The following is a 13,027-nucleotide window of genomic DNA, read 5'->3' as shown; positions in this document are numbered from 1 at the left end:
ATTTTAATAGCTCTGAGTGGTAGAGAAGGAGCCTAATGTTCAGAAAGATTAAGTAATTTACCTAAAATCAGAGAGCCTAAAAGGACAAAAGCAAGGATATGAATCCAGAACTTCTGATTCTAAAATCAGTGCTCCTTCAACTGTACCAGCACTATAACTATACTGGCCAGCCGACTGATGGAACCCATATATGAGGTAAAGAATCTGATTTATTTTTGACAGATTTTACATACCCCAGCTTGAAAACAATATGGAATGTGTACTTAATAAAACAAGAGACAATGAAATCAAAAGCTCTTTGCAGCTAACCGTAAAGTACTCTATAGATCTTGCTCATTTATTTCAATCATTAATGAGGTAAAGACTAAAAACATCCAAAGACAGATGACTTAAAATATCAGATTTTTCTGAGCCATTTTGACTGAAGCATTGACTGAAATTAAAATGTTAAACATTGTGGGGCTGGCCAAGTGGCTCAGTGGTTAAGAGCTCACTTAGAAGTGTGAGCTCTGAGCAACAGGGTCACCAGTTCGATTTACGGCCCAAGCTGAGCTGCCACTGCAGGATGGCTCAGCTAAAAAAAAAAAAAAAATGTTAAACATTGTTTTTTAAATATGCCAATTTTAGTTTTTGGTAAAACATACAAGCTTACTAATAATGTATAACTCATGTATAACATCAACGTTGCTGAACTTACCATCTTCAGGGGAACTAGTGTGTTCATTTGTTATTATTGCCAAATATTTGGCTATTTTTTGCTCCTGTTTTCTACAAAATAAAAAACAAACAAACATGATGTGTAAATCTGAAATGCATTTCAAACTTAAAACAGTATACTACAAACTTTAATCGTTTTAATGCCATCCCTTGTTATTTTTATCTGTTATTACGTGTAAATCCAGCCATTTAATCAGAGCACATGCATCTCTGGTCTGTTTCGTGGACACATTTCTCCAATATAGCAATTCTGAATTGCCCTGAGGATTGTGGATTGGTACATTGCTACTTGGAACCTGCAAGTTCACTGAATTTCTTCGAGCTTCTGAATCTCGTAACATCCACCAGGAATTGTACTAGGTTTGCTTTGGTTAGTTTTTATTTCTTCACTGGGAATACATCTTTGAAATTATGTATTTTGAAAAACAAGGTTCACTTTACAAAAAGCTCTCTAATTAAGGAGGTCTATCTGAGTTTCTGTATCAAAGTTCCCGCGTTACCTCCTCAAGGCTTTTTCCTGTTCTTTGAGTCTGTCAACTTCACTGCCATAGCCTGCATGAGGCTTGATGGAGATTAATTCAGCTTTAGAGCTTTGGCTTTCTTGTTTTTCCTCATAGATGTGTTCGAGCAGATTTTGGAAATAACTACAACAGGGGGCCTAAAAAACAAAGAGGTCATTTTCATCTCATCAGTCTAGATAAAGATAATTAAAAGGGGGAAAAACCCCCCAAAATAGCTAATGGGGTTTGAATCTATCATAACCTTTTTTTGATAACAGCTTTATTGGGATATAATTCATATGCCATATAATCCACCATTTAAAGTTTACAATGCAATGGTTTTTAGTATATTCAGAGTTGCGCAATCAACACCACAATCAATTTTGGAACATGAAGCCTGTACCCATTAGCAGTTACCCTATATCCTCCTCTCCTCTCAGCCCCCGGCAATCCCTAATATATTTTCTGTCTATATGGATCTGCCTATTCTGTACAATTCATATAAACAGAATCTTACAATATGTGGTACTTTGTGACTGGCTTCTTTCACTTAGCATAATGTTTTCAAGGTCCAGCTATGTTGTAGTATGTATTAATACTTCAATTCTTCTTATGGCTGAATAATATTTGATTTTATGGATACACCATATTTACTTGCCCATTCATCAGTTGAAAGGCAGTGGATTGTTTGCACCTTTTCACTGTTATAAATCATGCTGTTGTAAACATTTGTGTACAAGTTTTTTGTGGATATGTGTTGTCAATTTTCTTGGGTACGTACCTAGGAATGGAATTGCTGGGTTATATGGTGTTTATATGTTTAACTTTTTGAGGAACTACCAGACTGTTTTCCAAAGCAGCTGCACCATTTTATATTCCACTTTGGCAGTGTATGAGGGTTCCAGTTTCTCTACATCCTTGTCAACACTTGCTATTATCTGTCTTTTTGATTCTAGCCATCTTAGTGGATATGGAATACTATTTCACTGTGGTTATGATTTGTGTTTCTTGGATGGCTAACACTTAACTTTTAAGAATGGCAATGCAGGAGAAAATACTGCATATGTTTAAAAGTGGTATTTAAAAATAACATTATTTCCTCAGTAAACCAGCTTTAGAACTTACATATCCTATTGGTTGAGAGTAAACATCCACACTGGAAAGAAATGCTCTTAGATTGCTCCCACAAAATTCACACTTGGGCACTATCTCCTCCTCTTCTTCCTGCAGAGAGGGAAGAAAAAGTGAAGACATGCCCACAAGAGCCACTGAGAACAGTAGGAGCACTGGCTCTGGGCAGGGCTAGCAAACGTCCAATAGGAAAGCAGGGGTGGTGGGATGTGGTAACCTACTTGAGGACTTCTGTCAGACACCCTGGGGACTCCCAGAAATAGTTTGTGGGAAACTTTCAGGGGGCTGATCCTATGCTAGAAGCACCAAGCCAGCAAGACCTGTATATTCCAGTAATGAGACATCACTTCTGTTCAAGAGCTGGTGAGGACTGAGAGGCTGAGGTGGTGTTTTGAGGGTCTCTGTATGGTACAGGTCACCAGAGCAGAGCTGAGCCCATCAGGAGCTATTTGGTGGGTCCTGGGATGCCTCCTCAGTGTAAGAAGAAACTTTCAGAAATGATTATTGACATCAGAGTCCCTTGTTGGGGAGGGGGGATATACAGTGTGTAACTACATGCGGGAGACAGAGGATAACACGTACCAGATTTAGGCAAATGGTCTAAACTCTTTCAAGAAGTGTCAGTTAAGAAAACACCTTGACATTACTATGTAGGCCATTATTTACAATGATAAACTTTTTGAAATAAATTAGAGTCCTTTCTCAAGGAGAAGCCCAGGTTGGGGCCCTGGATTCTCCTGTCTGGGCTATGAAGGTAATTCAGGAGGGGGAGGGGAGGACCAGGGGAAGCAAAAGGGAGAGCTGGAGCGAGAGGCTCAGGTGACCCATGGTGGATTGATGCACTATGGCCATGTTGGAGATCTGAGGTCATGACGATGAGCAGCCAAACCTCAGCACAGGCCTCCGGGAGAAGACCCAGATCATGATTTGCAGGTCATGAACGCCACCACGGCATCTGCCTGTGCCATAGGACCATTCTCTGGGACTGGCAAAATGGCCACTGTGGGGCCAAAAGGCAACTGAGGTGGCCAGTGCAGCCAGGGATTCACCATCCCAGAGTAAAGTCCAACATCTTTAGGCCATTGAACCTCTGCAATAGTACAGCTGAGAGCAGAACACTTTGGTCGGGGGCTGATAAAGCCTTGTAATACAGAGATGGTGGTGAAATTCTCAGATGACTACCAAGTGATGCAGGAGGGCAGAAAGAGAACTTGACAATGCCAGGCCATCTGCAGCCTGTTCCGTACAAGGGTTTTAGCAGGGAACTTCTCAGCCCGTGGTCCTTTTACCTCTTTACCAAGGATGAAGCAAGTTGGAGCTGCTTCAAAAGACCATGAGTGGGGTTGAAATCAACCTGAAGAGGGTATGGCTGCAGAGGCGAGCTGGCAAGCCAGCTACTGCTGCCCCCAAACTAGGCTAGTGTTAAAGCCCCATCTCAGAGGTCTGTCTGAAGAGCAGGAGGCAGCCCTGCCCAGGTGCCAGTGCAGGCACAACCTCCTGGAAGAAAGACCACAGGCTTTCCTCATGCTCAGGCCCATCTCTGGATGTCAGGGGAAGAAAGCTCAAGAAGCTCCTGGATGCAAGCCTTTGTGATTCTGAAAAAGGAAGGTGCTATGTTTGAATAAAGAATTTCCACCTGAATTGTCTATAGGGTGACCATAAAATTTAGAAACTGGGCAAATATAAACAGTAAATGCTGACTGATATTAAATTATATGCTGTGTTGGCTCAGTTGGTTAAGAGCTCGTTCAAGAATGCGAACTCTGAGCAACAGGGTCCCCGGTTTGATTCCCAGCCTGAACTGAGCTGCCGCTGAGCTGCCAACCGGTGGCAGGATGGCTCAGCTAAAAAAAATAATAATAATAAAAAAAAATAATAATAATAAATAATAAATAAATAAATAAATAAATTGTATGCTGTAGTTAATGTGTTTGTTGCCCTCTTCAGAACTGCACAGTTCAACGTGCTGCTGGAAATGTCAGTGAGCGCGTCCATGCAGCCCTCCCATCACCCCCTGCACACACACTTGCAGCGCGCTCACAGGTTGGTCTCTTGTTTTCAGTGAATAAGCCTGCACCTGTAGTGCACCCAGAAGAAGTAACCAAAGGGGTTCTAAAGGGCAGATGGGAGAGGACATGCAGCTCTCTCCACGTGGCCATAACATGCAAGTTTGGAAGTAATCATTCCACCAGTCAGCGCCCCACCACTCTGGTGAAGCAGGGTGGTGTCCCATCCTGTTGGAATTACTGAGGTGACCTTTCCCTTGCCTATCAAGCATAGGCATTAATTGGTCACTTAACCTGATCAAATATGGCAAACCTATGTTCTGCCTATGTTTCCAGGCTTTATGGCCACTGTAACGAGTTGAATTGTGTCCTCCCCCCGCCCTTCCACAAGCCATATTGAATTCTAACCCCTGGTACCTGTGACTGTGGCCTTATTTAGGAATGGGCTCTTTGCAGATGTAATCAAGTTTAGATGAGGTCTTTAGGGTAGGCCCTAATCCAATATGACTGGTGTCCTTGGAGAAGAGACACATTTGGACACAGCCACACAAAGAACACTGGGACAACTAGACAGGGATCGGAGTGATGCAGCTGCAGCAAGCCAAGGAGGAAGGACTGACGACCACAGCCGGACGTTTGAAGAGGTAAAGAAGGATTCTCCCCTACAGGTCGGACTTGCTGACGCCTTGATTTTGGACTTCTAACCCTCAGAACTGTGAGATAACAAGTTTTTGTCATTTTAAGCCACCTAGTTTATGGTGCTTTGTTACAGCAGCCATAGGAAACTAGTATAGCCATCCTGTCTGAGTGCTATTTAAGTAAATGGGCTCTTTGCCTGTTCTTTTTAAAAGTGTGTTCACTGTCTTTTGTGCAAATCATCACGTAGCTTTTCACATCATTTATTACAATAATAATAATAAAAAGGTATTATAATCACCTTGAAGATAATGCCTAAATTGTAACTCTCATGTTTGAATGCCAGAATGGATGGTGGCCCGACGCTGGGTAATGTTCTCAGAGAAGGCTCAAACAGTGTTACGAAGTCTTCCTTAAACTGAATTTTAAAAAGAGAGAGAGAAAAAAAAATTGAAGATACATGATTTTTACCATGAGCACAGTGTACTAGTTGGACTGATACACATTTCTTACCTCTAGCTCACATAAAATATTTAGTTTTGGCTCTTCTGGATTAATTACCCATTTTTCTGAAGAGAAAAGGAGAGACTTAGAAGGGAAGTTTAAAATCTTTGTGCAGTGTATTCCATTTTGTCTAGTTTGGAGATCCTAGCCCATCACACACACTGTTTTAATGCCCTACCTTTCCACCACCTTCTTGTGTATGTTCTTAGCAGGGAGGGCTTTTCTAAGGGGTATGGGCACTGCCCAGGCTAAGGTGGGGGCCTAACAGCAGTTTGCCTTCCACAGCAGAAGGGATGACTCTGCACATCCATTCACCTCTTAACTTAGAAGCCAGATTTACAGGTTCAGTTGTCTTCATTACAGTGGATGCTCTCTGCTCTGTATAAAAAAGAGTGTATATTTGTCATTAATCCTGACAGGGTAGGAAAGAAGTTTAATATAAAAGAAAATATGCCTCTTGGAAAAATAAGTACCCTTAATGTATTTTATTTATTTATTTTTTGACTTTTTTCCAAATAACATTTTATCAACAATAAGGAACAAACAGAAAATTCACCACTCTAATGTGTCACATTTTAAAATATTTCTGTTCCTTTCCAGTCTTCTGTTCCTATATGTCTTTTCTATAAAAGCCTTTCTTCTAGCTCTTGTCAGTGGAAATTTCTAAACACTTCTGGTCTGGTTGCTGCACAGTTTGCATCAATGTTTGTTCAAATCAACTCTTAAACATTTGAAAATGCCTCTGTTTATCTTTTAACACTGCCAAACAAGATGGAAGAATCAACTTGTCAAATGCCATTGAAAAATCCCATCAGAATTACACTGACCATAGAGATTTATTTGGTAACAATTAACATCTTTTTAATATTTGTTCCGTTTTTATACTAGGTTGTATCACTCCTTTGTGCACACCCTCCAGTGACGCCCCTTTTCATTCCCGTAGAGAAAGATTTGGTCTTCCTTGTCTCTGTGACCCTGTACCCTAGGATTCTCCTCCTTACTCATTCCACTGCAGCCACATTGGCTGCCTCCTTGTTCCAGGAGGCACTTGCTGTTTTCTGTGCCTGGAACACTCTTCCCCCAGAGGTCGATGTGGCTCACTCAACTCACCTCTCTGAGGTCTTTGCTCAAATATTTTGGCTTCGCAGTGAATATTTCCCTGAGTACCCTGTGTAAGCTTGCACCCCATCCCGTCCCACAGTTTCTATTCCTTTAACCGCTTGACTTTTTTCCTTAGCACGCATATCACCTAATGTATTATATATTTATTTATTTTCTGTATTACTTATCTCTCCATCACCTCCACCTTTCACACTTCAACAGAAGATCACCGAGACAGGGGTTTTGTTTGTTTTGTTCATTGCTGTGTCCCTGGAACAGGGCTTGGCCTGTGATAGGTGCTTTGGCATATGCTAGGTGCTCAATAAGCATCTGGTGAATATGTGATATAACACAAAAATGTAAAACTTGAAAGACTATTGATAAAGATTACTTCTGAGGACTATATTGGGATAAGTGAAAGTTTTAATTTTTACATGGTATATTTCTTAATGGTTTGACATTGGAAAAACAGTGTGCATGTATTAGTTCTATTGTATAATAAGAAAATAAAGATATGCATCAAAATATAATGGCAGGGCCGGCTGAGTGGCGCGTTGGTTAAGAACTGGCTTGGGGGGCCGGCCGAGTGGCTCAGTTGGTTAAGAGCTCGCTCAAGAGTTTGAGCTCTGAGCAACAGCGGTTCGAGTCCAGCCCGAGCTGAGCAGCCGCTGAGCTGCCAACAGGTAGCAGGATGGCTCAGCTAAAAAAAAAAAAAAAAAAAAAAGAACTGGCTTGGGACGCCAGAGGGCCCTGGTTCGGATCCCACATATTAGGGCCAGTGACACTGCCCTCTACAGCTAAGATGCTGAACAACAGCTCAACCTGGAGCTGGGCTGCCGTGAGTCGCCAGCCATGGTGTAGGCTGCATCCCCTGCTGCAGTGGGTTGCCATGGGCTACTGTGTAGCCAGCAACCAGTGTGAGCGGCCAGCAGCCACAATGAGCGACCGTCCAGAGGCCGGCGACTGATCTGCCTTGCCCGGGAAGAGCGCAATGATGGTGCCAACTTGGGCCAGTGAAGCAACGTCCTCCACAACTAGATTGAAGAACAAAAGGACAGCAACTTGTCTGTTCCCCTTCCCCCGATACCCCAGCACTGTTCCCATCCCCCCAATTCCCCAATAAAAATCTTAAATATATAAATAAATATATATATATATATATATATATATATATATATAATGGCAGATTATTTCTTGATGTGAACATAGATGTCACCATTTTTTAAAGACAAAGTGCCAAGGAATTTAAATATTTAATCTCATTTTGATCTGCGTAACAAACCTGTGACTGCAGTATTATTATTGCCAACACGTGAAGAAACAGGCTGACTGAGGTTAAGTACCTTGCCCATTCATCACAGAGTTAGTTGGGGCTGTGATTCAAACCTAGATCTACTGGTCGCCGACACTGCACTCTTTCCAGGGTGCCACCCCATCTCCCAACAAAAGCTAAGGCATCAAACTACTCACCAGACTGCTTTTTGCGAGACAAGTCTTGAAGCCAACTTTCTTCTGTTTGTACTGAGATTGGGGTTCCCGGATAGAAACTGTGATAGGTCATCCTGCAATTTAGACAAAATGCTAGTTTTTAGTATACCTGTGTAGTCGTTAGCAATTCTTCTAAAGGTAGTACATTAAACAATCAAATAACAAATGCGCATAGAAGATCCTGAATTCTACTTTCTTTGAAATGTTTTCTTCCATTTTTATCTCTTCAGTGAAGTCAGGCACAGTGTGTTTGCATCATATCTGTTCTTTGGAAAGGGCTTCTTTCTAAATCCCAGAGGCTCCCGAGACCATATTATTTCCCTCAGGGAGTAAATCGCTACCACGCTATCTGTGCATGTGTGTTGCTGGTGGTGGTGGTGATGGTGTGTGTTTTTAAACATTTCCTTGACTTAAAATGAGAACATTGTAAGTAGCTTAAAAACAATTCAAACTCTTTCTAAAAGGCTGACATTAAATGCATTATCATTAAATAATCTTCATTCTTTCTACAAGTAGTTTAACTTGAGTTATCTTGATATGATAGGCAGACAGGAATTTATTGACTTTTACTAGACAAAATGACTTTTACTGGTAAACAATAACTATTACTTTTCAAGTTCCTTTGCTTCTTTGAATTTTGTTTGTAATAATTTGCTGCATCTTCTAAAATTATCAAACAAATTATTTTCCAAATAATTTAGTCAATTTTAGGATTGCCCCTTTTCCACCTTTCTCCGTTCTCTTATGTCTCTACTACCTTCCTTTTTCTATGCTTTGTTCCTCGGCATATTGCATCAGTGGGGTGTTTTGTTTTAATTCTGAAATGACTGTGTCCTGTAATGGGCAAAGAACTCCTCTGCTGAAGCCATCTGTGCAAGTCTCTGGGGAGTTCTGTTTATATGACCCCCCAGAGAAACAAGTTATAGGGACAGACCTAGAGTACAGGGACACTGAAGAGCAATCCCTACACAATATTTAATGTCTGGATTTTTTTCCAATGCAACAGTTAACAAAATCAATACATTACTCATCCAGGTCTCTTTGCCTTCTTTAAACCAACACCGAAGATTGTTTCTGAAATTCTGTGTCAAGATGGCAGACGACCAAGGATAATACCAAAGTTAACATTTTCTAAGAACTTACTGTGTAGTTATATGTACATAGTAGTTGCTTTCTCACATTATTTCATTTGTCTTTGCAAAAACCAATCAAGGCAGGTACTACTACCTGTTGGTACCAATACCTTTCTATAGGCAAGAAAACTGGGGCCCTAGGGAACTTCTCAGAAATCATGTATGGCAGAGGCTGATGGGACCCAGACCTGTTTGGCTCCAAAATCTGTTTCTCCACATTCATCTGCTGCTAAAGTTTGCCCCTTTTCAACCAGAATAGTAACGGGGCAATTAAACATAGAAATTGAGCCAATATATTGCATGTAGTTTTATGACTTTTTAGGACACATTTCCTTATAAACACAATCTAACCAAATTCACCAGAGAATGCTTTAAAATGTAAAAGCAGTATCTTCTTAGGTTTATGAGAGGCAATTAAGAATTTGATCTAAGAAAGGGAGTTTCCCATACTAGAAGTCCAGGTCAAGAGGGCACCTGAGCATACAGTTTTGCCCTTGCTTTCTGAGATAAATATTTTAAACAAACAAAAAATAGCCCTGGAAAATGAGAAAGGTGGTGCCTTTAGTAGACAAGTAATATTGAAGAAGTCCTTATGATAAAGAAACTAAGGGGCCTCAGGTTGCTGGAAAACTAAAGAGGAGAACACCACAGATCAAGACAAGAGGACAAGAGAGGTAAGTGAAGTTCTTCCAAAGGGAATTCCCAACAAGCTCCTAGCTTAGACTCAACCAAATGCAGAGAGGACGGGATGGGGCCTGTCATCAAAGTAGTTTAAAGAATGAACTTGGAAGAGCTGGCTAGGCAGGCGGGCTCCTTCCTCTCCTCTTATTCGGGACATTTGGCAGCGTTGCTTTTATTTCCAGAGGAAGCCCAAAGAACTGCTTTCTTTAAAGAGTGGGCAGCCTGCCTGAGGGGGGTGTTTAGGCCTGAAACAGAAGCCCAGTGCAGTATGAGGTTACTTAGGACCTGCCCAACAGGCTTGGGTGAAGGGACAGGGACATTCCACCCATAAAGAACTCTAACCGCACAGTAAAGTGTCCTTATGCTAACTCTAATAATAGTGGGGTTATCCAGTTTGCCTGGCCTTACTGACACTCCACAGGAAGCTGGCTCTGACATACCCCATCCACCTACAGAGGACTCAGTGAAGCTTCCTCTGCAAACCCTGTTAGAAAACAGAGCTACTCAGCTCAGGAGTCCATTTTAGCTACCTACCAGTCATTCATTTACAAATACAAATGGATAACCAAGGATTACCAGTCACTTAAGGACAATCAGTAGCATGGAAGAGTGGGACCAAGGTAAACAAACAGAACAAATGATCCTGAAAACAAAAAAATACAAAGAACAAAGAAGAACTTTAGTATAAGAGTACCCCCTCAAAGACATTAAACACACACACACACACACACACACACACACACACACACACACACAAACTATTTGAACAGCAACACAGAGTAAGAACCAGTTCTTGGAAATTACAAACATGAATTCTGAAATAAATTCTGTGCAAGGGCTGCATAGTAGCACTGATACATTGAAAATCTTGAAGATATCCAAAAGGCTCAACAGTCATCCATTAGGAATTCTGAAGGGAGGGCTGGCCGAGTGGCTCAGTTGGTTAAGAGCTTGCTCAAGAGTTTGAGCTCTGAGCAACAGCAGTTCGTGAGCAGCCGCTGAGCAGCCGCTGAGCTGCCAACAGGTAGCAGGATGGCTCAGCTTAAAACAAAACAAAAACAAAAACAAAACAGGAGGAATTCTAAAGGAAAGAACAGGCCCAATGAAGAGGAGGAAATAATCAAATATCAGAAAGATTTGAGAATCAGACTGATCAGCAACACTGGATACTGGAAGGCAATGAAACAATGTCTTCAGATAATTGAGGAAAAATGGTTAAAAACCTATTCTTTTATGCCAGGTTATATGATTAATAAAGTATGAGGGCAAAATGAAGAAATTTTGAGACAGGCAAGAATTCAGAAATTTGGCTACCCATGAGATCTATATTAAATAATTATCTGAGGAGTTTCTCCAGCAGAAAGAAAACGAATAAATGAAGGGAATATGGGAATCAAAAAAAGTGTGGTCATTGAGCCCAACTCAGAAAAATTGAAGACAATGAAAAACAGCTGAGAGCTGAAACGTTCTCCTTTAAGGAGCCAAGTTTTACAAACATAGGATTTCACTTTCTTAAGCATAAATCCAGTCACATTGTTGGGTTCTCAGCAAGAAATTATGAGTATTGTTTATCAGTTTTCAATTCTTACAATCAACCTGTACCCAAAGCACTAAGAGTTAATTATAATTACAAAACAATTATAAATACAAACATAATAAAGCTTGGCAAAGTAATATGACTTTATATAAACATGTTTTAATATAATTTGTTGTTAATTAGGAGAGGAAAGGATGAGAGATAGAAGTAGTACATTAATATGTTAATTTTTCATAATTGAGTTAATTCTCACTAAAATAGATATCAAAAAGTAGAGGTTAAAATACTTTAAAATCCTCAAGGTCAGAAAAACTAAAAATAATTTACCAAAAACGGGGAGGAGAGAAGTAGTATAAGTTACATTTGCCATCTTCCATGGTAGGAAGTCAGTAGTTATGTCAAAAATTGGTAAATCAAGGAATGAAAAGATGCTACTTAAAATTATACTGGAAGCAAAACGGTTACAGTATGTTAATTCTGGTGAGTGGGAGTGTGGGGTGAAAAAGGTCACAAGATTTTTAATTTTATACCTTTGTATACTTTAACACTTTAACCATACACATATCTTTTATTAAAATGTTGAATTAAAGAGGGTAAATAGGAATATATAGGTGGAACAAAACGATTCTCCTATACTTAAGAATTTAAAAGTTGCTTGTAAAAGCAAAATTTAGGTGAATAGTAAGTACTTCAAGATTGTGGACTCAGATTTGGTGTGAGATTTCAGGGAAGATTTATAAAGATATTCCACAAAGTGTTTCTCTGGTGTCTTGAAGATTAATAGCAACAAGAAGAAAAAGAGAATCAAAGGAAAGATCATAATTTCCACTTACTTCCACAGGTGTCCCTAATCATTCTCAAATTTAGCCAATAGAGATCTATTCTGTCAACTTTCATAGCACTAACTATTGTACACATGGCATACAGTTATTATTTCGTGTTATATTAACAAGTGCACATGTCATCTCTACAGGTAGGTAATACGTTGGAGATGGGAAGGGTTCTTTTCTCTATCTCCTCTAAAGTGTCTAACAGTGTAGATTTAAAAAATTAGTTGTAAATGTCCTGGATGATTTCACTCCACTTCCTAACATGTCTATCCAAAAAGTAAACATAATCTTCAAAAAATAATAATACAAAAACTGAAAACATTCTCTTACCTATCTAATTTTATTTCAGACACGTCTTTCCTAAATCTCTGAAATATTTTAGGAAAACCTGTCAAATGAAACATTAACATTTTTAGCCATTCCTTCTAAATCAGTGGTTCTCAGAAAGGCAGTTTTGCCCTCCAGGAGACATTCAGCAATGTCTGAAAGTATTTTTGATTGTCACAAAGTGGGGTAGGGGCTAATGGTATAGCCCAGGATGCTGCTAAAAATCCTATAATGGAGAGGACCTTCTTGCCCCGCCTACCCCCATCCCCCAACAAAGATTTATCCTGACCAAAATATTTCTAAGGAAGTGACTGGAGTGGTTTCAATACAGGAAGTTAAACACAAAAGTGAGTTGTTTTTGCAGGGCTCTTTTTAGAAGCATAGCACCATTAAGGCACTTACTCCTGCAGGAGTGGCACGTGCTAGTGTGCGTGCG

At 40.2% G+C, this 13,027-nt stretch overlaps 1 protein-coding gene across 1 annotated transcript in view; it reads right to left on the bottom strand.

Moving 5' to 3' along the window:
* Positions 1–12,674, bottom strand: part of ERICH6 (glutamate rich 6) — a 31,774-nt gene extending 19,100 nt beyond the window's left edge. Inside the window, exons 1-8 of the mRNA XM_019661308.1 lie at positions 12,595–12,674; positions 8,066–8,157; positions 5,810–5,872; positions 5,504–5,559; positions 5,292–5,408; positions 2,343–2,441; positions 1,218–1,375; positions 698–768 (exon numbers count right to left, since the gene is read on the bottom strand). Coding sequence (XP_019516853.1) covers positions 698–768; positions 1,218–1,375; positions 2,343–2,441; positions 5,292–5,408; positions 5,504–5,559; positions 5,810–5,872; positions 8,066–8,157; positions 12,595–12,674 — 736 coding nt within the window. The remainder of the gene's footprint in view (positions 1–697; positions 769–1,217; positions 1,376–2,342; positions 2,442–5,291; positions 5,409–5,503; positions 5,560–5,809; positions 5,873–8,065; positions 8,158–12,594) is intronic.
* Positions 12,675–13,027: the final 353 nt, after the last annotated feature.

This window comes from Hipposideros armiger, unplaced genomic scaffold, assembly GCF_001890085.2.
Source record: "Hipposideros armiger isolate ML-2016 unplaced genomic scaffold, ASM189008v1 scaffold_344, whole genome shotgun sequence".
NCBI classification, from domain to species: domain Eukaryota; kingdom Metazoa; phylum Chordata; class Mammalia; order Chiroptera; family Hipposideridae; genus Hipposideros; species Hipposideros armiger.
The sequence above is the reverse complement of the archived record's forward strand: the minus strand, read 5'-3'. Positions and strand labels throughout refer to the sequence as shown.